Genomic DNA, 27,978 nt, shown 5'->3' on the forward strand with positions numbered 1-27,978 from the left:
AGCATGCAACTCTTAATCTCGGGATTGTGGGTTTGAGCCCCATGATGAGTCTGGGGATTGCTTAAAAATAAAATCTTAAACAAAAGAATTAAGCCACTATAATAGGGTGAGGACTTTTTTCTGAGCTTCAGAAGCATAAAATTAAAATGCCTGCGTGATAATTCCACCAGATATTTCATGGGTATGTAATGCTCAAAATGTCCAAACATAATTTATTACTTGCCTTTCTTCAATTAAACTATTTATTCTACTGTATTCTTACTTGATGATAATAAACAACTTGAAATCTGAGAGAAAACCTAATAAGTTCCCCTTAATACTCTATCATCAAATCTGTTCAAAAACCTGTAAGACTATCCATTCCTTGAATCCTGTCATCATTTATTGTGGCCCCTTATCACTATATACTTTCCTAACTGGTTCCTGCCTCTTTCTCCAATGGTCCCATTTCCCTGATATCCTTGCTCCATTTAAACATACCAATCCCTCAGATAAAATCTTTAAATGATTTGTAATACCCTGAGGCAGAATTCATTGGGAGTGTTTATAAGATACAGATTCTTGGCCTTACCTACAGTGATGAAGGCAAGGCTCAGATCTGTATTTTAATATATAAAAATTACATTTTTAATAATTAAAATGTTTACATGGGAAAAAACAGTAAAAACTTTTAAAGTATATTAACTATTTACTGGTACTCAACTTCCTAATTAGGTTCTCTATTCTCCATCTCCTATTCCTAACTTGATAGTTATGAATTATTTTCTGTTGCTCTATTTGTTACTTCAGTAACTTTAAAAATACTTCTTTCTTTCAAGCCTCTGAACTCCTCCATTAAGCAAATTGAAGATATGGTCCTCCTACTCTTAAGTTACTTCTCCTTTCATTTACTTCTCCACATCTGTCAGAAATCCTTTCCTTTTATGCTTATCCAGGTTGGTAACATTTACATTTTGTTCCACAGCTACAATTGAAACTACCATGTTCTATCTACATGGTTAATTCTAAAAGCTGAAAGTTAAGACATGCTATTTACATTCTGGGTGGCCCTGGCACAGAATCAGATTTGGGAACTATGGCCTTACAGAATAAAGAATCTGCTGTGCTACAAAGCTTGTAAGACGGCAGGGGCCTGGTTACTGGCTGTATCTCCAGCCTCATCTTTAGGCAGTGTCTACCCCATACTTTGTGATTCAGCAACACTGAACTACTTATAATTTGCTGAATGCTAGATCTCACCTCAGACTTTGCTCATGGTGTCTCTGCCTGGAACACCTTTCATCCCTTTTTACTTTATTAATCCTTATTCATCTCTCAAAATCCAGCTCAGGTGTCACTTCCTGCTTCTTCCAGGATGGATAAGGTATTTCATTTTGTTGTACATTTCTATTAGGGTAATTAGCACATTAAATCAGTTCATATTTATCTCCATGACTAGACTACATGCCTTGAGGGCAAGGACTGTGTCTTGTTTACCACTGTTTTCCCAGTACCTTAGCACAGTGCCTATTTCAAATACAGGGCAGCAATTCAGTTACCTAAGCATATGCAAGAAGCTGAGCAGGACTGTACATATAGAATATAGTATTTACTTTATTCTGTTACTTGATAATCTAAGACAGAAAATACAGAGGTGCTACATTAGTCAGAAAATAAAAAGTAGTTACAAAAAGAACATTAAAACTGTGAAATAATAGCTTGTAATACACTTGCCTCCACATTCTTCTATAAGATTGGCTATGGTTTCCGCCTCATCTTCAGCCATTTTTAATATATTACTTAGTCCATCAAGTACTACTTGCACAACCTGTGCATCTTTTACAGTCAGCAAGTTGCAAAAAGGTGGAATAACATTTTGCTGGATTAGATAGGCCACCTGAAGAATAAAAACACCATGATATAATAAACATCAGTGAACTGTGCGCACCATATGATCACACTGAAATAATTTTGACTTTAAAGTTTTGAGTATAGAAACATGACCTCATTTTTCACGTTATGTTAGACTACATTAGATAATTTTATTATTTTCTTGTTAGATTATTTTACTATGAGATTCCTTCCTTTAATGTAATGTTTACTTTTCTTGAACTTCGGAAAAAACAAGTGATAATGAAGGAATCACTTAACCTCATGCAAAACATCTGCCATAAGGAATACTTTCTTCAAAGATGCTTTCCTCCCCTTTAAGATTAAGAAATTATGACATCTGTAGAGGCTGGATGATAAGGGAACCATTTTTTAAGGGAACCATTTTTTTAAGGGAACCATTGTTCAACATAATAGTATCCAATGTGAGAATGCTGTATCATTTAGAATCCTCAAATACCTGGCTACTTTCAATTCACTATTCAACTGGTTCTATAATATTTTCATAATATTTTTCTTTCATTTTTATATTTTGTTATATTGTCATTTCCATGTACTATATATTTATATTCTGCTCTCTATTCATATTTAAGTGGATTCATTGCTCACCATCAGTCTATAGCTTATTTGTGACAATTATCAGCTTATTGTTTATTAGCTCTAAATTCACTCTTTTTACCTTATCTGTGAAATTTACCTGGAATCTTTTATTTATTTTTATTTTTTTTAAGATTTTATTTATTTATCCGTGAGTGACAGAGAGAGAGAGAGAGAGAGAGAGAGAGGGAGGGAGAGAGAGGGGCAGAGACACAGGCAGAGGGAGAAGCAGGCTCCATGCAGGGAGCTTGACGCGGAACTCGATCCCAGGACCCCAGGATCAGGCCCTGGGCTGAAGGTGGCGCTAAACCACTGAGCCACCAGGGCTGCTCTAGTTCCAGCCTTTTGGTTTACATTAGTTCCTTGCTTTGTTTGCTGCTGGTAAATTTTTGTTGTTTATGTTCATTTGTTATGAGAATCTGTGATGTTGTTTCATTCTATTAAGCTAAAAAGTCCTGTTTTTTTCCCTAATACTGTTAAAAACCAAATATATTTTGACTACATATGTTTTGATCTTACCATGGATTAGAAAATTTTTGTAGGCCAAGATGGTATAAAGAGAACACTTCTCATCTATGAAATGTAACCTAAGAAGTCAAGGTAACACTTTTATATGGGGGGGCGGGGCGGGAATCACAGAATGCCTATTATCTTGCTATTATTTTAAATTATGATTTAACTGAAATCTAAATCTTAGAATTTAGAATTTTTATGTATGTTATTTTACCAGTTCTGAGAAATAAGTAAGAGTTGAACTTACTTGATCTTTCCTCCCACTAATTGTTAAGTTACTTATGGCCCAAGCAGCTTCTTTCTGGGTGCCAAAATCCCCCTGTAAAAGCAAAGAATACAAATTGCAACACAGTGTAAACAGGGGAAAAAATGCTGTCTGAAATGATTTTCAACTGCTTATTTTCCCAAGTTTTTTCTAACCTTTCTATGTGCATACATAATTTTTTACTTAAGGAAGGTTTCTGAATTCAATTTACCCTAAACAAATGTAGACTCCCCTTTGCAAACTCTCCTGGCAACAAAGTGACTTGGTATTACTGTTCAATTAAATCAGATTAAATGAAGTCAGTGATAAAATAAAAGTAGTCCAAAACCCAAAAAGGGGGTGGGGGAAGGAGAATGTACACTTCACTTTAATCAAAGAAATGTAACCTTTTAAACACAAAGTTTTAAAAATGTCCACCATTAATAAGATGATATAATAAAAACATCACCCTCCTATATTACCTTTCAAATATAAACTGAAAAAGTACACTTAAAATCATTTAAAATCATATATGATTTAGTAATTTATTTAGTAATACATTTAATAATCATGAGGTTCTCAAAGTAATATTTAATAATCATATGAGGTTCTCAAATAATATATGAGAATCTTTAAGAATTTACCAAGAAAATAATTTAAAACAAAGTAATATTTTCTTTCCTTCTAGATATTATCGTAGTACTACATACTAGTCAAAAAGTAAAAGCAAGTAGAATTCTCAGCAGTGGAATAAATGACTAATTATGATGAATCTGCTGAATGGAATAATAACCAGTTGTTAAATACAAATTAGACTAGTAACCTGGGAAAATGCTTATAATTAAGAAAAAACTTATATGAGGAATAAAAATCAATATTGCAGTGTGATATCTATTTTTATATATCAGACTGATACAATGTAAATATCTATCAGTGAGACTGGCAGGATTGTAAAATGGTACAATCCTTATGGAGGGAGATGGTATTATACGGCTAAATTTACATAAAGTCTATCTGCACATCCAATAATCCCAAATATAAACTGGTAAAATATTGAAAATATGCACCTTGAAAATAAGGTGCATATTTTTTTTTACTTGGAGACCATATAGTGCTTTATATAAACAAAAACCCTAAACAAACAAAAAATACTAAAGTAATTCCCCCATATAATAAATAACCCAACTGTGTATCAAGTTGGTGACTTAACCACACATACAAAAATTATGTATTACTATCCTCAAAGAAATCTTAAAAGTGGAGTAGTCATATTTAATGGCAATGTCAGCTTGCTATTTTGATAAATTTTGTATCTCAATATATATTGTAATCTTTTTAGAAAGATTTCCAGCATAAAAGATGAAAATATAAAATCTAAGAGAATATAAAAAGTTTATCCTAAATACCCAGTAGTATCTGACAGTTTCTTTTCACTCATGATTTTTTAAATTAATTATTTTTCATGATTTGTTTCTTACGAATTTTCATGTTCATGAAATTACTATATATTTTCTTTTTTTTTTTTTTTTTTTTTTTTAAAGTAGGCTCCATGCCCAATGTTGGGCTTAAGCTCATGACCCTGAGGATCAAAAGTCACATGCTCTACTGACCAAGCCAGTCAGGTACCCCTATTTTCTATTTTCTAAAAACAAAGAAAACCATACACATTATCACCCATTTTGTTCACTCAGACCTAGAAACAGTGACAACCTTGTAGCAATCATCTTTCTTAGGACCTGAACTATAATTATAATTCTTAAATACCATCTGCTACCTAAAAAGGACATCATAGAGTATAGGTCAGAAAATAGAGAAAATATGCTTAAGAATTGTGTCATATTCAACAAGTAGGAAGTTCTGAAAAACTATTGGGGTGATGTAAAAAAGACACAGACACTAAGTTTAAGAGATTCCCATTTGTTAGGGACAATCTGAGTGTTAGAAAAAATAACTACAATGGACTAAAACTTATAATAAAAAATACACAAAATCCATAATTTCCTAATGACTTTAAAAACTCCACCCTAGTATTCTTTTGAGGTTGCTAGGGAACCATGTTATTCTAAAAACAGAGATAATGGAACACCTGGGTGGCTCAGTCTATTAAACATATGACTTTTCATCTCAGCTCAGGTCTTGGTATCAGGGTTGTGAGTTCAAGCCCCATGTGGAGCCTACTTAAAACACACACACACATACCCCAAAACAACAAAAAACCACTACATGATAATGAGAATTTATCTTGCCTTTTTTATATGAACCATATTTCAGAGTAAACCAATAGCTGATAACGAAAAAAACTTTTCACTGAAAAATCAGTTAATAACATAAGAATGACAGAAGGGCACTGAGGTGAGCACTTGACGGGATGAGCACTGGGTGTTATTTTATATGTTGGCAAATTGAACACCAATAAAAAATAAATTTATTAAAAAAAAAAATCACACACACACCAAAAAAAAAGAATGACAGAATCAGAAAGTCAGCATTTTGCAGTTCCTGGTAAAATAAGGGATCCATTCAATGATCGCTAATGACTACCTGAAAACTAGTAGGCAAAGACTGATGGATAGGTTTATTTTTTTTAATATTTTATTTTAATTTTTATTTATCTATGATAGTCACACACACACACACACACACACACACACACACACACAGAGGCAGAGACATAGGCAGAAGGAGAAGCAGGCTCCATGCACCGGGAGCCCGACGTGGGATTCGATCCCGGGTCTCCAGGATCGCGCCCTGGGCCAAAGGCAGGTGCCAAACCGCTGCGCCACCCAGGGATCCCGATGGATAGGTTTATAACAATCAATTGATGTAGGCTCATAATACCTGAGAGCTCATTCTTCAATCTGTACAGGACAGATGTAGGACATCTGGAGATACAGGACAAACAGTATGTATCTTCTGATGTGAATCATCAGGAAATGTAGAGTAGTGTATTAAAAGCCTTGCTTAAAAAATTGAACCAGATCTACCAGTTTACAGGAAACTTAGTCTTTATTACCAGTTTGTAGAAAACATGGAGGGAAAGAAGACAAAGGTTTTATCTTCTCTTTAATGACAGGTCACCATTCAGAAAAACCCCTCTTTCTGCGATTGTGACATTTTATTTTTATTTTTTTTAAAAATATTTATTTATTCATGAGAGACACAGAGAGAGAGAGAGAGAGAGAGGGAGAGACACAGGCAGAGGGAGAAGCAGGCTCCATGCAGGGAGCCTGATGTAAGACTCGATCCCGGGACTCCAGGATCACGCCCTGGGCCAAAGGCAGGCGCTAAACCACTGAGCCTCCCAGGGATTCCCCCAATTGTGACATTTTAAATGGTCTCTTTCCCAAATGTTAATGTAAGCATAAGAGATGATACAGCATACGATTAAATAGCACACTTACTTGCTATCTGATTTTGGGCAATTTACTTGTCTATACCACAGTTTCTTTACCTGTCACAGGGGATAATTCTTAACCTCATGGAATTGCAGTATTATATGAAGTAATATACGTAGAATGATGAGAGCAATATATAAGCATTTATAATCAGCAGTATATGATCTTGAATATTATCATCATTAGTAATGTTTTTTAAAAACAATAATGTCTTTTTTTTAAAGATTTTATTTATTTATTCATGAGCGACACATAGAGAGAGAGAGAGAGAGAGAGAGATGCAAAGACACAGGCAGAGGGAGAAGCAGGCTCCATGCAGGGAGCCTGACGTGGGACTCGATCCCGAGTCTCCAGGATCACACTCTGGGCTACAGGCAGCGCTAAACCGCTGCACCATATAATGTATTATAATAATGTATTATTAATGCCCTAATAAGTATTTTTAATAAATACCAAGAAAATGGTAGTATTAGTAAAGGAATGATACCGAAGAAGAGTCAGGAGTTCCTGAATGTATTTTTAATAAATACCAGGAAAATGGTAGTATTAGTAAAGGAATGATACCGAAGAAGAGTCAGGAGTTCCTGAAAAGAAATGTGTTTTTATATTTAAAAACTGCTATTTTTAAAGTTTTTACTTTAATATTACTTTACCATACTATACATGCTACTGTATAGATTCTAATTAAACAGAGGCATATATTCACATAATTTGTTAAAATTTAAATCCTTTTCCTCTTACTCAGATACATATAAGATGTTTTCTTACCTTATCCAAAAGATGTATTATCATTGGTACAAGATTGGCATCAATTACTGCTTGAACCTGCTGCTGATTTCCTGCGGTGATGTTAGAGAGGAACCACACTGCTTCCTGCAGAACAAGACCCCTTCAATATTTCTCATTAAAATTTAAAATCTGCATCTGAACTAAATTCACTACATTTGTTACAATGTCCAAATGCTTTTTTATTATGGAATGAGTTCCAAAATAAAAATTTCAGGAATCTCAACTCATCTACCCTCCCCATCTTCCACATTTTCTTTGAACAAATTGTTAACGGCCCTAATTCAAGTCATAATGAGCTGACCCTTCTGAAGAATTCTTGAAAGCAATGTTTCCAAACAGAAGACTCAAAAGAAGTTTGTCTAAACAAAATACTAAGGTATCCATGAGCTCCAATACAGATACAAATCCTAAAACTACTGTAAATGAGATTCAGCCTCCCCCTCACATAATGTGCTTTTTTCTCTATTCTACTGTGACCAAGAATGCTAGCCAAATTGGCAAATCTCAATTATCCATAATAATGGAGACGTGAAAATTGAAACAGTGGTTTTATAAGTATACTTATTTGTATGTCATTCACTGCACCATTTTTCTTAAGAGCTAACATAGAACCAGATGTTTGATTGCTTCATTGGTCTACCTTAATGATCTTTTTATGATACCCTTTACATTTTAGTGGTGCTTGCTGCTTCTGCCAAGATAATGGTAGTCAAGTGTTTCACAAGCTTCACTGATAATAAATGCACACTGAGACCAGTTAGCACAAAATAAGACAAAATATGTACCTCATATCCTATGTAGGTTATCACTGTAATTTACCAGACATAATAAATTTATAATATTAATCAATACAAAGGGAAACATTTTCTCTAAAAAAATTAGTAAACAAATTTTATTCCCAAAGCTATTAGTATTAGCTAGTATGAAGTGGGCTCTTTTGGATCAGATCACAGGACCATGTTTAATGAACCTGTTAGAGATTTTAGGGTGCTAGGCTACTTAGGTGAGCTGTTCTTGGGTTATAATCATCGGCAACGTTGTAATCAACAACCCGTGTATTTCTACAACAGCCTCAGATGCACTCCAATATCAGCATCACCAGTCAGTGCCCCCTTCAATAGCCTCCATGAGCACACAAACACAAACACACACACATTCTATTAAGTATCTATAAAATATTAAGCTTAATTACTTAACTCACATGTTAAAATTTTCCAATCACACAACACTCAACACCCAATTATCTCTATTTCATCATTTCCAAGAGAGCCAAAATTGCAATGTTTACAACTAGTTTTATATACAGAAAATCATATAAATCCATGTTTAAAAGAACAGAGTATTCTAAATGATGATTTATCTTAAAAATCATTATAGACACTTATGAATCTTAAATTTTACAAATGAAAACTGCTGATATTTTGTGTGTTATTACCTAGTATTTAAAAATACTTACTTTATTAATTTTCTCTTTGGGATGTGTCAGAAGTGCTGGGAAGTGTGAAAGAGCATCACAGTTCAAAACTACTTGTGTTTGCTCATCAGTTCCAGTAACAATGTTGCCCACAGCTCGAAGTGCAGCAGTCTGAAACAAAGATTTAATAAGATGTTGTTCTATTATGAAAGATACACTCTTTTATTCATGCCAACCTACTCTTTTTTACCAAGCTGTGTCTGATACTGAACAGAGAAGTGAATAGGAAAGGCTTATGGAGCTAATATTATTGTAGAAAATAGTCAATAAACAAATAAGGATAATTTTAGATAGTAATTTGGGCCATAAAGACAATAAGACACTACTTCAGATTTTTGATTCAGTGTTTCAATAAATTACAAACCAAAACAGTGTTCTGAAGTTTTTCTTGCTTAGTATGACATTTATGAATTTGAGTTATCAATTATTTTTAATAGTTGTATTAGGTCATTTTCTTCATGTTTAAGTTTTCTGGGGGGCTAATTTTAACATTTACAAGACAAATGACTCATTTTCCCCCCTCAATTGAGATATAATTTATAGAACATAAAATTCACCCTTTCAAAGTGTAGAATTCGGTGGGTTCTTATATATTCAAAGTTGTGCAACCATAACTAATAAATAATTCCAGAATATTTTTATCACTTCAAAAAGGAGTATCTGTACCCATCAGTAGACGCTCCCATTTTCCTCATCCCCAGGGAGAAGGTGGTGATTCCTGACAGCTACTGTGCCTGAGATGTCTCTGTGGATTTGCCTATTCCAGACATTTCATATAATTGGAATCTGACAGCAGGTGGCCTTTTTTGTCTGGCTTCCTTCACTTAAAATAATGCTTTCAAAGTCCATTCATATTGTAGCATGTATTGATACTTCATTCCTTTTCATGGACAAATAATATTCTACTTGTATTTTTTATTTTACTCTTCAGTTGTTGATAAATATTTGATTTTCACTGGGTATTATAAATAACAGTGCCATAAACATTTGTGTGCAAGTTTTGGGTGAACATGTGTTTTCAATTCTCTTGGGTGGGTGTACACGTGTACACACACACACACACACACACACACACACACACACACACCTGGGAGTGGAAAATGCTGTGTTATACAGTAACTGTGTCTAACTTTTTGAGGTACCATCACACTGTATTCCAAAGAGGTTGTGTACCATTTTATAGGTATATAAGGATTACACTTTCTCTACATCCTTGCCAAAACTTGTTAATGTCTTTTTGATTATATCATCCCAGTGCATACAAAGTGGTATTTCATTGTAGCTTTGATTTGCATTTCCTTCATGACTAATAATGTTGGGCATGTGAGAACATGCTTATTGACCATTTGTATGTCTTCTCTGGATAACTGTATTTAAAAGTTTTGCCATTTTTTTTTCCTTTTTTATTAAGACCTTATTTATTCATTCATGAGAGACACAGAGAAAGAGAGAGGCAGAGACCCAGGCAGAAGGAGAAGTAGGCTCCATGCAGGGAGCCTGATGCGGGATTCGGTCTCGGGACTCCAGGATCAAGCCCTGGGCCGAAGGCAGGTGCTAAACTGCTGAGCCACCCAGGGATCCCCAGTTTTGCCAATTTTTAATGGGATTATTTGTCTTTTTATTGTTGAGTTTTAAGAGTTTTTTATGTATTTTGGATAGAAGTTCCTTTTCAGATATATGATTTGCAAATATTCCCTTCCATTCTGTGGGCTGTCTTCTCACTTTCTTGATGGTCTCCTTGGAAGCAGAGATTTTTAATTTTGGTGAAGTCCAATTTAATCTATTTTTCTCCTTGGTTGGTCATGCTTGTGGTATCATATCTAAAAAACTGCGGCCTAACCCATGGTCATGAAAATTTATGCTTATGTTTATTTCTAAGAGGTTTACACTTTTAGTTCTTTTTCCTTTTTTTTAAGATTTTTATTTATTTATTCATGAGATACAGAGAGAGAGAGAGAGGGAGAGGGAGAGGGAGAGAGAGGGGGAGGGAGGGAGGCAGGCAGACACACAGGCAGAGGGAGAAGCAGGCTCCACATAGGAAGCCCGATGTGGGACTCGATCTGGGGTCTCCAGGATCAGGCCTTGGGCTGAAGCTAAACCGCTGAGCCACCTGGGCTGCCCTACACTTTTAGTTCTTATATTTAGGTATCTTATCTATTCTGAGCTAATTTTTATATATAGGAGTCTAATTTCATTTGTTCACATGTTGATATTCAATAGTCTCAGCTCCATTTGTTGAATCACCATTTGTTGAAAATTCAGACTATTTTTTGTTAAATGAATTTTCTTAGCACCTTTGTTGAAAATAAATTGATCATAAATATATGGTTTATATCTGGACTCTTGATTGTATTTCACTGATTTATATATCTACTCTTATGCCAGTATCACAGTCTTGTTCACGCTTAGCTTTGCAGTTATGTTTTGAAAGCGAAGTCCCCAAACTTTTTTCTTTTTAAGCTTGTTTTGGCTATTTCTCGGACCCTTGTATTTCCATATGGATTTTAAGATTAGCTTAAGTTCCTACTAAAAAGAAACTGGGATTTTAACAGGAATTGCACTTAAAGATTTTGATTTGAGAGAGAGAGAGAGAGAGAGAGAGAGAGAAGCAAGCATATGAGCACGGGGAGGGGCAGAGGGAGAAGAAGTAGGTTCCCCACTGAGCAGGAAGCTCAGCTCTAGTTCCATCCCAGAACCCTGGATTATGACCTGAGCCAAAGACAGATGCTTACCGAACTGAGCCACCCATGCACCCCAACAGGAATTGCATTTAATCTGTAGGTAAATTTGAGGAGCACTGCCACCCTAACAACACTGCCTTCTAATCTATGAACATTGATGTTTTTCCATTTATTTAGGTCTTCTTTAATTTCTTTTAAAAATGTTTTATAGTGATCCAGCTTCTTTAACAAGTAAATTTAAAAGAAAAAAGAAAATTGTAGAGTAACAGAAACATATAAATAAAGCTACCAAATATATGTGTCAATCTTGTTTGGAAACTGATTTGGTCAATATATGAATCAACCAGTAAAATTTGGATACTGACTGGATTTTAATATTAAGATTAAAAAAATATTCTAACTGTACTGTGATTATGTGAAAACAGAGTCTATTTTTTAAGAGAAGCTGGATGAAATTATATGCTATCTGGGATGTGTCAAAATAATTTGTGGGGAGGGAATGAGTAGGGATATAGAGGAAACCTACATGGAAGTTCATTACAACTATTTTCTTCTCCTAAATTATGGAGTCAAAGTTGAAAAAAATTTAAAAACCTCTATTAGTTATCATGTAAAGTACAAAGTATTGAGAGCTGCTAAAGAAAAATTCCAGCCCTATTTCTGAATGAAGTCCAATGTTAAAACTAAAGATGCATTCTGAAAAAAACAAAACAAAAAACCATATACCCATACCAAGACATAAATACTACACTTAGGAAATGCAAACTTGGGCAGCCTGGGTGGCTCGGCGGTTTAGCGCCGCCTTCAGCTCAGGGCCTGATCCTGGAGACCCAGGATCGAGTCCCATGTCAGGCTTCCTGCACGGAGCCCGCTTCTTTCTCCCTCTGCCTGTGTTTCTGCCTCTGTGTGTCTCCCATGAATAAGTAAATAAAATCTTTAAAAAAAAAGAAGAAATGCAAACTTACGGATAAATATCTAGTATGAATTATTTTATTTTAAAAAAGTTTTTTTTTTAAGTAATCTCTACATAAAACATGGGGCTCAAACTTACTATCCTGAGATCAAGAGTTGTGTGCTTCCTCTGACTAAACTAGCTAGGTGCCCCTAGTCAAATACCTCTACATGGCAAATTATTCTATTTGTGAATTCAGCTAAGTGTTCCCTCCTTCCTTAAATTGCCTTAAATTTTAAGGTTTGTGTTCTCCATTCTAACTGCACATGAGTATCATCTGAAGAGCTTTTTAATGCTCAGGTTTCTAGGAAATATCCCAGATTTACTAAAACAGAATCTCTAGGGATCAAGCAATGGAAATTTTTTTTTTCTTTAAGCTTCACAGTTGATTTTAATATCCACCAGGGTTAATAGCGAATCAGATGAACAGTTTTCCTTAAGCTATTATTGAATAGACTATAAGCCATCATATGGTTAAAGCATACTATTTACCTCAGAAGGATAGAAAGAACATGCTGTATCTCCCTTTATTACCACAGTTGACAGTTACTGCTTCTAATATTTGTGTGAACTTTTCAACCTCTTTTTTTGACTCTATCTAGATGGAAGTTTGGGATAAATATTTATGTGGAAGGATTTAAAAATAATAGAAGGATAAAACAAAGTTTTAGCAAGATTTTATTTACTTATAAAAGAAATTATTTATTTGAGAGTGTGGCAGGAGGAGCAGAGAGGGGAGGTAGAGGGACAAGCACTCCCCACTGAGCCCACCTTGAGGCTAGATCCCAGGACTCCAAGATCTTGACCTGAGCTGAAGTCAGATGCTTAATGGAGCCACCCAGTTGCTCCATTAAAAAAAAAAAGATTTTAAATAACTAAAAGGAAACAATTTAGGAAGGCCCTAAGCAGCATATTTCAGTATAAAGCCTTTATCACAGTGCCAATGAAACTAAGCATTAACTAAGCTTGTGTGGTGCAGCATGGAGAGCTAAAAAAAGGGGCGGGGGATGGGGGGGAGAAGAGTAGGAAAAATGAAAAAATAAGAAGAGAAAAAAAAATCAGTACTTGTTTCAGATGACACTCAAGTTACCATATGAATTTCCTAGGTCTACCTTAGAAGTCAATAACTTAAAAAGGAGATGCCTTGGGATGGGATTTTGGTGAGGTATGGGGAAAGAGAGGGGGAGGGAGAATGGTTCTTATTGACCGGTAGTGATCTTACTTCATTTTCTTCTCCATCTTTAAAATGGGTATATAATATCTCACTCTTTTCAACAAAGGTATGTTTTTATTTCAAAAAGGTATATGTGTCCCTATGTTTACTGTAGCATTACTTATAATAGCTGTGGTATGAAAAACCCAAGTGTCCACTGATAGATGAATGGATAAAAGCATGGTGTGTGTGTCATAAAGAGAAAGAGATCTTGCCATGTACAACCACATGGATGGACCTAAAGAGTATTATGCTAAGTGAAGTAAGTCAAAGAAAGACAAATACCATATGATTTCACTCATATGCAGAATCTAAAAAACAAAATGAACAAACAAAAAGCAGAAAGAGATCCATCAATATAGGCAACAAATTGATGGTTGCCAGAGAGGAGGGACGTGGAGGGATGGGGAAAATGCGTGAAAGGGGTCAAGAGATACAGACTTCCAGTAATTTGATGAGTAAGTCATGGGATACACAGTATAGCATAGGGAATATAATCAGTGGTATTGTAATAGCATTATATTGTGGTGAGCATAGTACAACTTATAGAGAAGCTGAATCATTATGTTGTGTGTCAAATGTACATCAATAAAGAAAAAAATATTTAAAAAAAGATGTGATATTAGGCTAGAAATATACTTTGAACTAATGAAATTGTCCATTTTTGAATGCCATGCTTAAAGCAAATTAGTGATAAACAAAATACCTCGTATCATTATCAACAACAAACTCACCTGAACTTTAACTTCCTGGTGGCTGAGCAGAGGAACCAAGTGAGGGACTATTCCAGAGTCTATTACCATCTGTATCTGTTCATTGCCAGCATCAGTAAGGTAAGAGAGGGCCCAGACTGTATCTACCAATATCTAATGGATAAAATGAAAATTCACTTTAATAATTCTTAACCATACAGACTAACCTATGATTATTCCACTACAGTTTTTCCTTTTTTGTCTCATCTCAATTCACTGAAATCTTAATCGTCTCTATTATATTAAACATCATCATCTATCTATGAATGTCTGAATGAAGTATGTGCATCCTTTAGCCATACTGAGGATGATTTGGTTAATTATGATCCCGAGCACAGGTTAATATCCTTTCTTCTTCTTTTTTTTAGTATCTAGTCTTAATTCACTAAGATAGACACTACACCACACATGAAATAGGAGAAAAAGACATTCTTTCCCAAATGGTCATACCAAGACATATGTCCAAAGACACTGAAGTAAATACATAAGCCCATGTGTATTCAGCATATGGAGTGACTCAGAACCTCTGGGCTAGATGTATATATTCAAGTTGTTTTCTAGTGGTGTCATGTAGATATGTCTAAAGCCAGTTATTTCAGTATTAGGAGCATAGTACTTTTCATCTTTTCCAACCAGTTTGCTTTGCCTTATTAAAACTGCAGGCAACTTCTCATAGTGGAAGTGTCTTACAGCTGCAGATCAAGACATTACAAGCAACCATAGGACAATCTGTGTGATCTATAATCAAAAACATTCTAGGTAAAAAAAAGAAAATGCATAATTTACAGCATCTGCCAAAACTACTTGTAAAAAAAAAAAAAAAAACACCAACCCTCTGCAGTTAAATACTAAAAACTAAACTATAATTTTGAATAACTTTATTGTGAAGTTCAGCAGGCCATTGTGTTTCATCTTTCTTTAGTATTAAGTCCTAATTAGAAGTTATATCCAAAAGGAAGTATGACAACTGTGTAAAACTGCTGCATAAATAACAGAGTTATTGATAAAGACACAGGAATAATAATTGTGCCTGGAACTTTACTTCTGAAGCTTTTCTGGAATATTAACTATGTGCCAAAAGACAAGTCAGAAAGGTTTGAAATTGTTTAAATCCTAAACCAATGATATGTTTAAAACATCTGAGAATTTCTTGGAAGGAGAAAACAACACTTTGCTGTTGTTCCTTTCAAAAACTGGAGAAAGCTCTTTGGCTATTTTTAATGTAAAAAGACACCAAATGAAAGAATTCACACACATAAAATGGTATCAAAATATGTGAAAGAACTAAATTTCAACTTACAAACATAAGACTTTTTTCCAGAGTACCAACATATGCCAAAATTTGTCGATACAGGCAAAAAATTTCAAGTTACTTGTCTCCCTGAATGTACATAAAATCCAGATACAACTTATTTAAAAGGCCCAACACTAAACATCATGAATATGCTTACATCACAATCACAATTTAAAAAGACTTGACCTCATATATACTTCTTGTATTGAAGTTAATATTCTATAATAAATTTACTGATTATAACTACACTTGTAATTTCAGTGTTTCATATATGGTTTGTGGAAGCAGTTTTATTTACTTTTTTAGTTCTTTCATGGTCTGATTTAAGAATTTGCTGCTAAGTGTTTACATAAGAAGACTGTATTTTTAATAAACATATAGTAAACATGCTACTAAAGAACAATGAGACTGGCTTGAAAAATTCAAGATCTATTAAAAGCAAGAAAAATGGAGCTATCTAAATCTAAACTGGATTGGGGTAAATAGGTGGAAAGAACACAGTGTATCTCTGAATAAGATCAACCAAGATGTCTGGTTTTCTGGTAGAGGTATAAACTTTGAGATTAATCTTCCTTGGAACTCTTTTAAAAGTAAAATATTAAAATTTGTAACTTGAAATAACAAACTTGGCACTAAGGAGCCAAACTCAAAATGGCTATATATATGTATATAAAGATTCTAGACTATCAGGATCTAAAACAAAATTATCTTTAAAGCAAAGATCATGTTCATCTAATGAATTTTATACCCTATGTCACTGCTTGATGTAGTGTAATTCTAACTTTAATTTGTTCCATATGCTTTAAAGAGAACTTGGAAAAATGGAATTACCCTAGAAACTGAAAAGGAATGAAGCAACTTATCAAACACTGTTCATCACACTAAGCTGTTTTCAAAGAACCAGAGCTCCTCAATGTTGTATCCCTGTGATTTCCTTTACCCAACATATTCCTTGCTTTTCTAACACACTGAAGGCAAAGCTGGTTTTATAAGCAGTCAGTTTCCCACCTCATTCATACTTCCTAAGGTGCTTTTTCCCTTTGCCATTTGGGTTGGTGAGAATGAATAAGTATATGTATTATGTTTAAAATTTAGTCTGCACTAGTTTTTTGTTCTTGTTTGGATATTTATGAGTTCTCTCTATATCATGTGAAACCACTATCAAAGTCACTGTAGATGGAAAAACATAGTAAAAATGAAATTAAAGAGTAACTGATGTACTTGGATTGGTGCATACATACAAATATAAACCCATACGTAAAGGCACAAATATTTCTTTTTATCTTTCAAAAAATGAAAATACTATTAAGCCTATGTAGTCTCTCAAACACTGGCTAGACCGTCAAAATAAGCTTTCATAGAAAGCTCTTGACCAGTCAAAGATATAATCTTAGTGAGAGAGATCACTAACTGGCAACTGTAGGAACTTTCAAAATGAGTTTTGATCTATCTTTCTTTTCTTTTTTCTTTTCTTTCTTTCTTTTTCTTTCTTTCTCTCTCTCTCTCTCTCTCTCTCTCTCTCTCTCACACATGCACAACCACAGAGGTAATTTTAAGAACTTTCAAAATGAATTCTTACTCCCCCAACTCTCCACATGACATTATTCAGGCCAAAATATAGTTAGGCTTGATTTCTTCAGTGTAAATTATATTTTATGATACAGGTAAACACAAAATAAATATAATAATAGCAAGCTATGTTATTAAAACTCTTGAAATGGAAAAATCTAATCGAGTACACAGAACATCATGTTCAGTAGAATATATTCTTCCCTGTGTCATAGGGGTGGCCCAGGACATACATATATACACATAAAAAATACTTACATTTACGTCTGTGTGATGAATTAAGACACAAAGAGCTGGAAGAATCTGGAGAAAGAAATATACAGATTCAGAAAACATATACATAATGGTATCTAGTTTATAGTTAAAAAACAAAACACGAAACACCTGTTTACCTCCTGAATGGTTTCCATTGGGGGTGGTGGATCTTTGTGGCGACATAAGTTGACCATAACCCAAGTAACATTTCTTAAGAATGTTATAGGAATAGACGGACTTATGAAGGAAAGTAAAGGTTTCACAACTCCAAGACTTATGACATAATCTCTACACTGTGGCCCATCACCTGTAGGAAGGAGTGATTCATTCAATAAAATACGTTGACAATAATCAATTCAGAAAACAAAGCACTGAGTTCGATAGGCTGCTTTCTGTATTTTAACTAGATATACTACTTAGGTTTATATACAAGTTTTAGACAACAATAACCAAGTTCTCATTTTAGGTCTTTAAGCCAAGAGAAGCAACATAAAGTACTAAGATTTTTTTGCACATCATTCCATGTCCATATTTATAAATTGTTCACCTACGATTTTATGCCATTCAAAATTAGGAGCCTAAGGATCCTTCAGAGTACCTGGTGGGCAGAAAACTGTTGCTTTTATTTTCTCTCTCAATGGTACTCTCAGTTTAACAACTTTCATGTAATAAAACACACACACACACACACACACACACACACACCCCGAAATACTACTAGAAAAAAAAATGTTTGTAGAATTTATACTTGTGCTCCAATATCAGAGTACCAAAGTATTTTTTTTTTAAGATTTTATTTATTTATTCATGAGAGACACACAGAGAGAGAGAGACAAACAGACAGACACACAGGCAGAGAGAGAAGCAGGCTCCATGCAGGGAACCTGATGTGGGGCTCAATCCCAGGATTCCAGGATTACAACCTGGGCTGAAGGCAAGTGCCAAACCGCTGAGCCACCCAGGGATCCCTGAGTACCAAAAGTATTAACTACACATTTTAAAAAACTAGGTCCAAAATAGAATTAAAAAAAAAAAAAGTGTCAAAAAAGGAGGGGATGAACCAATATCCCTAGAGCAGTGGTTCCCACAGTAATTTTGGGGCCCTATCTCAGATCTATTAAACAAACTGATCCAAAATTCTGGGTTTTAACAGGTTCTTTATATGATTCTGAAAACAGGCTAAAGTTTGAGAATTGTTGCCTTAGAGAACTGCCAAATATAACTTCTGTATCTATAACATCACTGTAATTTCTAGTTTTAAAGCCATGTTAAGTATTACATTCTCTAAGTGAAACCTCTTTTCCTTGCACTGTAATATTTGGAGACAAAATGCCTGTTCTTTTGGCATCCATGTATTCTAATTATTCTATAATGTCACTAGTTTAAAACCAAAGATCAAGATGCTGCATTAAGAGTTACAAATCTAAAATTTAGTATAAAAGCAAAGGGGTGAAGGAATCTGGATACACAAAAGATAGCATTGCTAGTAGGAATATACCATATAGGAAGAATAGTTTAATTTACAGAAACTTTCCCATTTTAAAAACTCTTTTAACTGTGGGACACTAATCATCCCCTGCATTCTATCTTGGCCCTTAGAGAGTAATATAGAAGAGGTACACGAGTGTAATATTGACTACTTCCATGCAAGAACAATAATCTGTGGCAAAAATACATTTTAATAGCAAGGGACATAACACAGTTCAGACTCCAGATTTTTCCATTCTCCATTCACTGGAGGATAGTTCTTCAAATTCTTGAGTCTGGGTAAAGTCCATCTCTAGTTTAAAAACATCTTGAGGGCAGCCCCGGTGCCACAGCAGTTTAGTGCCGCCTGCAGCCCAGGGCATGATCCTGGAGACCCTGGATTGAGTCCCACGTCAGGCTCTCTGCATGGAGCCTGCTTCTCCCTCTGCCTGTGTCTCTGCCTCTCTCTCTCTCTCTCTCTGCATCTCTATGAATAAATTAAAAAATCTTTAAAAAAAATCTTGAAATATCAGAATTGTCTTTAACTATTCTTCTTACAATTGCATCAGAGAAAACCTGAAAGGTAGGGTAATCACATGGTATTCAACATTTAATGACACCGTCTATAAGCTACAAGCACCTCCTGTATGATGATGATGACCTCATGATGATAATGGATAGTATTACTCTATTTTACTGTACTAAAATCCAAAAAGATATTAAAATTTTCAATTAAGACTCTTTTTAGAATTGCCATTGTGGAGAAAAATTGTTGGTTTTACAATGTGTATCCTCCTTTTCTCTAACTAGTTTCTATGACAATGGAGAGTATTAGGGAATAAAATGGACCCATCAACATAATAAAGAAAGGAGAGGAGATCTATATCACATATATATTTTATAATTACTCAAATTACTATAAAGAGTTAACTATATACTAAAAAAAAGAGCTGACTATATACAAAAAGATATTATGGTATCATAAGCAACAAAAATGTTCATTCTGTTTACTACAGGTTTATACTTAAAACAGCTATAATTTCTGTAAATTATTTCACAAAAACCAGTACTGAAAAAGACAAACTATTTTTCCTTTTCAACTACTAGTCATTTTTATTATACAGTAAATAATATATGTAAATGATACAGTATATGATAACAATAATTGTTGGATTAGCATTACAAGTTTTATACAAACCTATGATATTTCCCAGTGCCCATACTGCTTGCTCACAGACATTTTGATGGGGTGAATGTAAAAGCCTCAGGAAAAGTGGCACAGCATCTGAAGTAGGAAAACATAAATTAGCATTTAACTTTAAAGATAGGACTAAGTCAATTACATCTCAATAATATTGGGGGAAAAAAAAGGTTGAAGATACCACACTCTAAACCAAAAATCAATCTTTTTTTGCTGAAACCTAAAATAGAAACCTATCAAAAATATATTTAAAAAATATATTTATTTATTTTCACTAGAAAAACAGTAGCAGGAAATTTTTTATTAGTAAACCACTTATTCAGCATCAAAATGACAATTTTAACATACAAATATCAAATCAAGCTGGTAAATTTTATTATTTTTAAAGTTATTTATTTATTCATGAGAGACACACACAGAGAGAGAGACAGAAACACAGGCAGGGTCCCCACAGAGAGAAGCAGGGTCCCTGCAGGGAGCCCAATGTGGGACTCGATCCCAGAACCCTGGGATCACAACCTGAGCCAAAGGCAGACACTCAACCACTGAGCCACCCAGGTGTCCCAAGCTGGTCAATTGTCATTCACAATTAAAGCTGAATAAAATTCCGAATTAAAAATCAATTCCTAAAAGCAAATAAATAAATAGATTAATTCATTCATTCCTTATAGATTCAAGCATTATTCTCAAATTTAGAGGGAAAAAAAAGGACTCCAACTCCAATTGTTGAAGTAACTTTTGAATATAGAAATTTAAAGTAGGGATCCCTGGGTGGTGCAGTGGTTTGGCGCCTGCCTTTGGCCCAGGGTGCGATCCTAGAGACCCAGGATCGAATCCCACATCGGGCTCCCAGTGCATGGAGCCTGCTTCTCCCTCTGCCTATGTGTCTCTCTCTCTCTCTCTCTCTCTCTCTCTGTGACTATCATAAATAAATAAAAATTAAAAAAAAAAAAAGAAATTTAAAGTAAAAGGAGGATGCAGTTCAAGATGGTGGCTGACCTCACCTTCTACCACGGACACACTGATTTGAAGCTATATATACAATAAATGCTTTTCTATACAACTAGCTGAATAGTTCCTCCACAACAAAGGATAAAAAGGTCACACAAGACGGACAGCAGAGACAGACACTACAGTCCTAACAAAGCCAGGTCCCACAACCTAGCAGTGACCCACAAGCAGGAGGGATTTCATAAATATGGGGCATATCCCTGAGGAGGAGTCAGAGCCCCCAGTCAAAACCCCAAACCCTTGGGACTACAGAATAAGCTCTCAAAATGTCTAGTTTTGAAAACCAACAGGGCTAATGTCCAAGAGACCCAAAGGGGTGTAGGAAACTAGGACTATGCTCTTAGAGATTACTTGCCCACATGCATCAGGATCCAGCACAAAAGCCATAGGCTGAAAAGTGCCTAGAACATATATAAAGAAGATTTTTTTTTTTTAAGATTTATTTATTCATGGGAGACACACAAAGAGAGAGAGGCAGAGACACAGGCAGAGGGAGAAGCAGGCTCCATGCAGGGAGCCTGACGTGGAACTCGATCCCGGGTCTCCAGGATCAGGCCCTGCGCTGAAGGCAGTGCTAAACCGCTGAGCCACCCGGGCTGCCCTATAAAGGAGATTCTAAGCTTACCGCTTAGAGCATATATAAAGGAGATGCTAAACTTAAAGCATTTGCCTAAGGGATAAAGGTGTGCTAGAACTTCTCCAGGGATAGAGGTGCTGGCAAGTGCCATTTTTTACACACTATCTTGCTAGTGATACATGCACCATCTCTGCACTGGAAAGTGCACTGCTATAGCTCCACTCCACCAAACCTGATGGATGGTTCATCCTGATTTGGCACGCCCCTGTGGCCCTGCTAAAACTGGCAGGAGCACCAAGTCCACATAAGGGACACCCCTCAAATGCTTGGCACTGGTAGCTGAAGGCAGGGGGGCTGTCTTGCATTTCTGGGATCAGTGGGAGGGAAACAATCTGTAGCAAGCTACCATCCCCAAAGTATAGCACAGAGAGCTGACTGAAACACATGCTATCTTCCTGTGATCATTGCTCAAGACTGGAGAGGTAGTTGTTTCACCTAATACATAAAAACACAGAAAGTCAAGTTAAGTAACTAAAGAATAGAACAATATAAAACACCAGTAAACAACCTTACTGAAATGGAGATAATTTACTTGATAGAGTTAAAAAAAAAAAAAAAGTCATAAAGATTCTCCCCAATATGGGGAGAAAATGGATGAACATAGAAAATATTTCAACTAACAGAAAATGTAAGAAAGTACCAAACAAAAGTCCCAGAACTGAAGAACACAGTAACTGAACCGAAAGGTACATTAGAAACATTCAACAACAGGTAAGATAAAGAAGAAAGGATCAGTGACCTGGAAGACAGGGCAGTGGAACTCACTTAAAACAGAGCAGCAAAACAAAAAAATAATTTTAAAATGTGAAGATAATTTAGAGGACCAACAAGACATCAAAAGGAACAACATTCCCATAATGGGATCCCAGAAGAAGAGAGAGAAAGATACAGAAAACTTATTTGAAGAAATAATGGCTAAAAATTTTCTTAAGGTGGGGAAGGAAAGAGATATCCAGATTTGGGAAGTCAGGAAAGTTCCAAATAAAATGAATGCAAAAAGAGCCATACCAAGGCACATTATAATTAAAATGTCAAGAGTTAAAGAGAGTATCTTAAAAGTGGCAATAGAAAAACCACCTGTTGCATACAAGAAAACCCCTGTATCAGAGATTTTTTTTCAGCATAAAGTTTGCAGGCCAGAAAATACCACTCTGATATATTCAAAGTGCTGAAAGCCCTGGCAACAGATGACCAACAGACATATGACAAGATACTCAACAACACTAATCGTCAGGGAAATGCAAAACAAAACCATAATGAGGTATCACCTCATACCAGTCAGAATGGCTAAAATCAAAAAGCCAAGAAATAACAAGTGTTGGACAGGATGTGGAGAAAAGGGAACCCTCGTGCACTGCTGGTGGCATATAAATTGGTGCAGCCACTATGGAAAACAGTACGGAGGCTAATAAAAAAACCTAAAAGTAGAAGAAACTAATACAGAAACTAAAAACATAGGGTCCAGAAATTCCACTTCTGGGTATTTATCCGAAGAAAATGAAAAATTTAACAGTGCCCAGTGTCTTCACCAAAAGCATCTTTGCCACAAACATTTTCATGCTATAACTAATTAGCCATATGGCAATTATGCCATAAGAGATAAAAGTAACAAAAATAAATGAGGGACATCCACTGAAAAGGACATACTGAAACATGAAAAATGGATTAACAAAATTAACAAGACTTTATTACAAAATACAAAACATCTGAATATAATTTAAAATGTATGTAAATTGATTTTACTTTTGTAAATTGATTTTACTTTGCAAACTGTACCTAAGCACTTGTCCTGAAAGTTTTTCTTTCCTAACATTATACTTTTCTTTTTCCTTGTTGATTCATCTCTTCATCTGGCATCGTGCTTTCATTTTTTGCTAAAATTTCTTTCTTAAGAGAGGTATCAGTTTGTAAATACAAGGATGCATATTTGTTTTTTTTTTTTTTTTAAGGATGCATATTTGTAACAGCTTTGTATTACACTGTGAAGTCTTCTACACTGTTCTTTGTTCTCAGCATATTATCATGTGTCTACTGACATATGTTCCAAAGTTCCATGAGAAATGTGGGTTCAAAAGTCCGTGCCACTGTATAGACTATTATGAGGGCTAAGATTTATTTAATATAAAATTGGGAGTACTGTGTCAATGCAGAAATGAAAGCAAACTGCCAAGTAGGTGATGAAACCAACGAACTACCAACCAGTTATTCTTAGATCTTTTATGGCAAAATTGCCTTATGACCAACTAGCTATATGGGAAAATGCTTTCAGCAAAGATGCTTACAGTGAAACCACTTAGAACCTTTGAAGATATATGCACCTCTATGTTCATTACCGCATCATTCACAATATCCAAAATATAGAAACAACTGAAGTGCTCAACGATGGATGGATGGACAAATATGTGTGTACACACACACACACACACACACACACACACACACACGCAATGGAATACTCAGCCATTACCAAAAAAATGAAATACTTGTAATCAGGACATCAATGGGCCTTGAGGTACTAAGTGGAATAAGTCAAAAAAGAGAGACAACATATGATTTGTTGTCAATCAAAATACATGAACAAACAAAACAAAAATTCATAGATGCAGAAAACAGACTGATGGTTGACAGGGCAGGGGTTTCAGGAGGTGAGTGAAATAGAAGGGGTCAAAACATACAAACATGTAATCATAAAACAAATAAGTCATGAGAATGAAATGTTTAGCATGGTAACCATAGTCAATAATATTGTACTGCATATTATGTAATCTGATATGATATTAGGGGAAATGAGACTTCTAGTAATTACATCTTGGTGCATACATTATGTTGTATACCTAAAACTAATTTAATGCTATATGTGAATTACATTTCAATTACAAAAAAATAAAAATAAAAAAAAATAACATCACATGGGTCTTTTGGCAGACCAGCAATTCCTGTCACTACATGAGACCTTCTGAATCAGAAAGTGGTTCTTTTTTGTTTTTGTTTTTTTTTTTAGAAAGTGGTTCTGTTGCTTTATAACGAGGATGGGAAACATAGAGAGAGGTCTGTATCAAACAAAATAATACTAAATTGAACAAATGATTCTTCTCTTTTTTCTTTCTTCCGATACTACTTTGAAAAATGCTATTTAAGTACATGTGGATCAACCATGCTTTACTCATAAAAAATAATCATTCATCTATTATATTTGGTAAAACAAGACAGACTGGCAGTGTTAAATTCTAAGGCTCCTGCTGATTTTGAAAAAGCACATAAAACAGAAAAGAAAAAGAGAGATTAAAACATTGTCTTGAGATTATAAAATTTACTAGTCAATTATATAAAATAAAACCAAAAGCAAAATCCAAAATTAAGCCAGTTTTATCATGATTTAAAGGTATTAGGGTAGTCAATATTCTATGTAATATTACAACAGAAGTGTCTACATGATAAAATGTTTACTTGGATAACACCTTTGTTTCCCTTCAAAATCATGTAGAAAAAAAAATAAAATAAAATCATGTAGAAATTAGTGCCAAGGTCTTAACAAGCTTATGCGAGTATATTGCTTACACATGTGAAGAGTATTTTAAAAGTACCGTCTATAAATTATTAATTTCTTTGATAGAAGAACAGTATTCATGAAAATAATACTCAGGTTATTTCTTCCAGTAATAATTTCCCACTTATATCTCTTGAAACATAAAAGAAAAACAATCCTAATAACAATGAAAAAATTTCAAGCCATTTTTCAAGACTATTTTCTAAAAGATTAAACCATATGATGAAAATCTCCCTAAGAGAGGCCAAAAGCTAGTATGGCAATGCAAAAAACATCTTTACTTTATGATTTCTATAAATGAAGTATAACTACAATAATGTAATCTGCTACTATAATTAGGAAATGTTCTCAGATTTAGCATTAAATGAATTTTTGAAAACAGAAAATGTCAGTCACTGGGACAAAATGACAAAGTAACATACTTAAGCTGGCCTATTTCAACTACTCTGTAATTGGGTAGCTATTATTTTATAATCTAAATAGCTTTATTCTTTTAAGATAATCACTTTTTTTTTTTTACTAACTTCTTTAGAAATCACAATTTTATCTGTTAATCACCAACTTACTGGACTGAACTACTGCTTGAGTCTGTTCAGAGGTTCCAGATGCAATGTTTGTCAGAGCCCATGCAGCTTCAAACTGTAAAGAAGGACTACAAAGAACAAATCATTTTAAACAGTAGGGATTTTTACATTGGTCCAAATCTAGTATCTACCAACCATTCCTCCCCTCAAATATTTTTTCAAGTATTAAATATTTTGTTTCAGAAAGTATTTATGTATCCAGCACTTTTTTTTAAACCTCCAATGTATTTACAGTATCTCTTCAGTATAAAAAGCACACAATTTCCTCAAGTGTCCTACTTATTTTTAGTAAAAACTTTTTTTTTTTTTTGAAACTTTATTTCTTCATTTGGAAGAGACAGTGAGCACTTAAGAGAGAGCATGAATGGCATGGGGGCAGGAGAAAGGGGAGAGGGAGAAGCAGGCTCTCTACTAATAAGCAGGGAGCCCGACCCGGAGCTCAGTTCCAGGACTTCAGAATCATAACCTGAGCCAAAGGCAGACGCTTAACTGACTGAGCCAACCAGGTGCCCTAAAAACTCTTTATTAAGATACCTGCATATTACTGCCCAGTTTTCTCAAGTACTAATCAGCCAAACCAGCTTTTGCCAATTTTCACAGTTTAAAAGATAAATGCATCATTCTCAAGTATTGCTTTGGCCTTTATGTTTACCTCTTAATGTAAACACACCTTGCATTTCATTGTTTTACACTGGCTTTTCGACTCCATCTTATAGCCCCTTTCTTTTTTCATTAAAGATCAAACCACTAGAAGATCTTGTCTTCTGCAAAGGATACATTCCAAATTTCTTTCTAAAATAAAGTACTTACTTGTCATCTCTTTCAAGACAATGAACTAAAATAGGCAATATTCCAGATTTTATTAAGTCATCAATTGGTGGATTTCGATCACTGGACAAAAGCTTCCTGTAAGAGATATACATACTCTTGTGAAATGATATGTAATTAAATTCAAATTCATATTTGACATAGAGATTACACAAACCCTCACCCATTTGAATACCCCGCACAGCAAAAGCTTAATCAGATCATTCCCCTATAAAAATGAAGAAATGGCTGCATATTTACTACCCAATAAATGTAAACTCCTTGCCCTGGCTTAAAGTATCAGTTGGCTCCATCTTACCCAACTAATCTTATTTTCTGTACTTCAACAATAGATCAGTTGTCTGTCTCACACTTTCAATCTCACTTCCAGGCTCTTTAACATCTCATTCCCCATACTTGGAATGCCCTCCTTTCTGTCTATTCAAAGTCCATTTCAATTTTTATGTTTTCACAATATCCTCTCTAAATTCCAAGAACATTTACACAGCACATGCTTACATTTGCTGTTGAGTATCACCTTATTTTTAACATGCCTTTGCCTTCTCAATTAGGTTCTAAAGCTCTTATATAGCAAGAATTATGCCACAAGCTTTTTTGCAGTATTTTCCACAGCACATGGCATAATTCTTAGCACAAAGTAGGAAATAACCCAGTCTTTCTTTTTTTTTTTTTTTTTAATTTTTATTTATTTATGATAGTCACAGAGAGAGAAAGAGAGAGGCAGAGACATAGGCAGAGGGAGAAGCAGGCTCCATGCACCGGAAGCCCGATGTGGGATTCGATCCCGGGTCTCCAGGATCACGCCCTGGGCCAAAGGCAGGCGCCAAACCGCTGCGCCACCCAGGGATCCCTAACCCAGTCTTTCTTAATCTAGGCTCCAGATTTAAAGAAATTTTTTCTACTATTTCATTGAGGACATTCTCAAAGATTTTGAAATGGCCTTCCCTCTTATGTGTGCACAATGGCACATACAATATCTACAAGATATTTGAAATCAGTTTTGCATAACTGTCTACTTGATTTTGCTATGGTACCATCAGGTTTTAATTAGTTGCTTTTACAACATCAATATAAATTGTTAACATATTTAAAACAGGCAAATAAAG

At 34.8% G+C, this 27,978-nt stretch overlaps 1 protein-coding gene and 1 non-coding gene across 3 annotated transcripts in view; both read right to left on the bottom strand.

The window, feature by feature from the left end:
- Nucleotides 1-27,978, bottom strand: part of KPNA4 (karyopherin subunit alpha 4) — a 65,626-nt gene that overhangs the window by 9,865 nt on the left and 27,783 nt on the right. For both annotated transcript variants that reach the window (XM_038583766.1, XM_038583765.1), the window contains exons 6-15: nucleotides 26,855-26,950; nucleotides 26,027-26,112; nucleotides 20,263-20,349; nucleotides 17,735-17,904; nucleotides 17,601-17,645; nucleotides 14,462-14,593; nucleotides 8,864-8,992; nucleotides 7,387-7,491; nucleotides 3,227-3,298; nucleotides 1,714-1,876 (exon numbers count right to left, since the gene is read on the bottom strand). In XM_038583766.1, coding sequence (XP_038439694.1) covers nucleotides 1,714-1,876; nucleotides 3,227-3,298; nucleotides 7,387-7,491; nucleotides 8,864-8,992; nucleotides 14,462-14,593; nucleotides 17,601-17,645; nucleotides 17,735-17,904; nucleotides 20,263-20,349; nucleotides 26,027-26,112; nucleotides 26,855-26,950 — 1,085 coding nt within the window. The remainder of the gene's footprint in view (nucleotides 1-1,713; nucleotides 1,877-3,226; nucleotides 3,299-7,386; nucleotides 7,492-8,863; nucleotides 8,993-14,461; nucleotides 14,594-17,600; nucleotides 17,646-17,734; nucleotides 17,905-20,262; nucleotides 20,350-26,026; nucleotides 26,113-26,854; nucleotides 26,951-27,978) is intronic.
- On the bottom strand, nucleotides 8,345-8,670 carry LOC119867581. The gene has a single exon (XR_005384097.1).

This window comes from Canis lupus, chromosome 34, assembly GCF_011100685.1.
Source record: "Canis lupus familiaris isolate Mischka breed German Shepherd chromosome 34, alternate assembly UU_Cfam_GSD_1.0, whole genome shotgun sequence".
NCBI classification, from domain to species: Eukaryota; Metazoa; Chordata; class Mammalia; order Carnivora; family Canidae; genus Canis; species Canis lupus.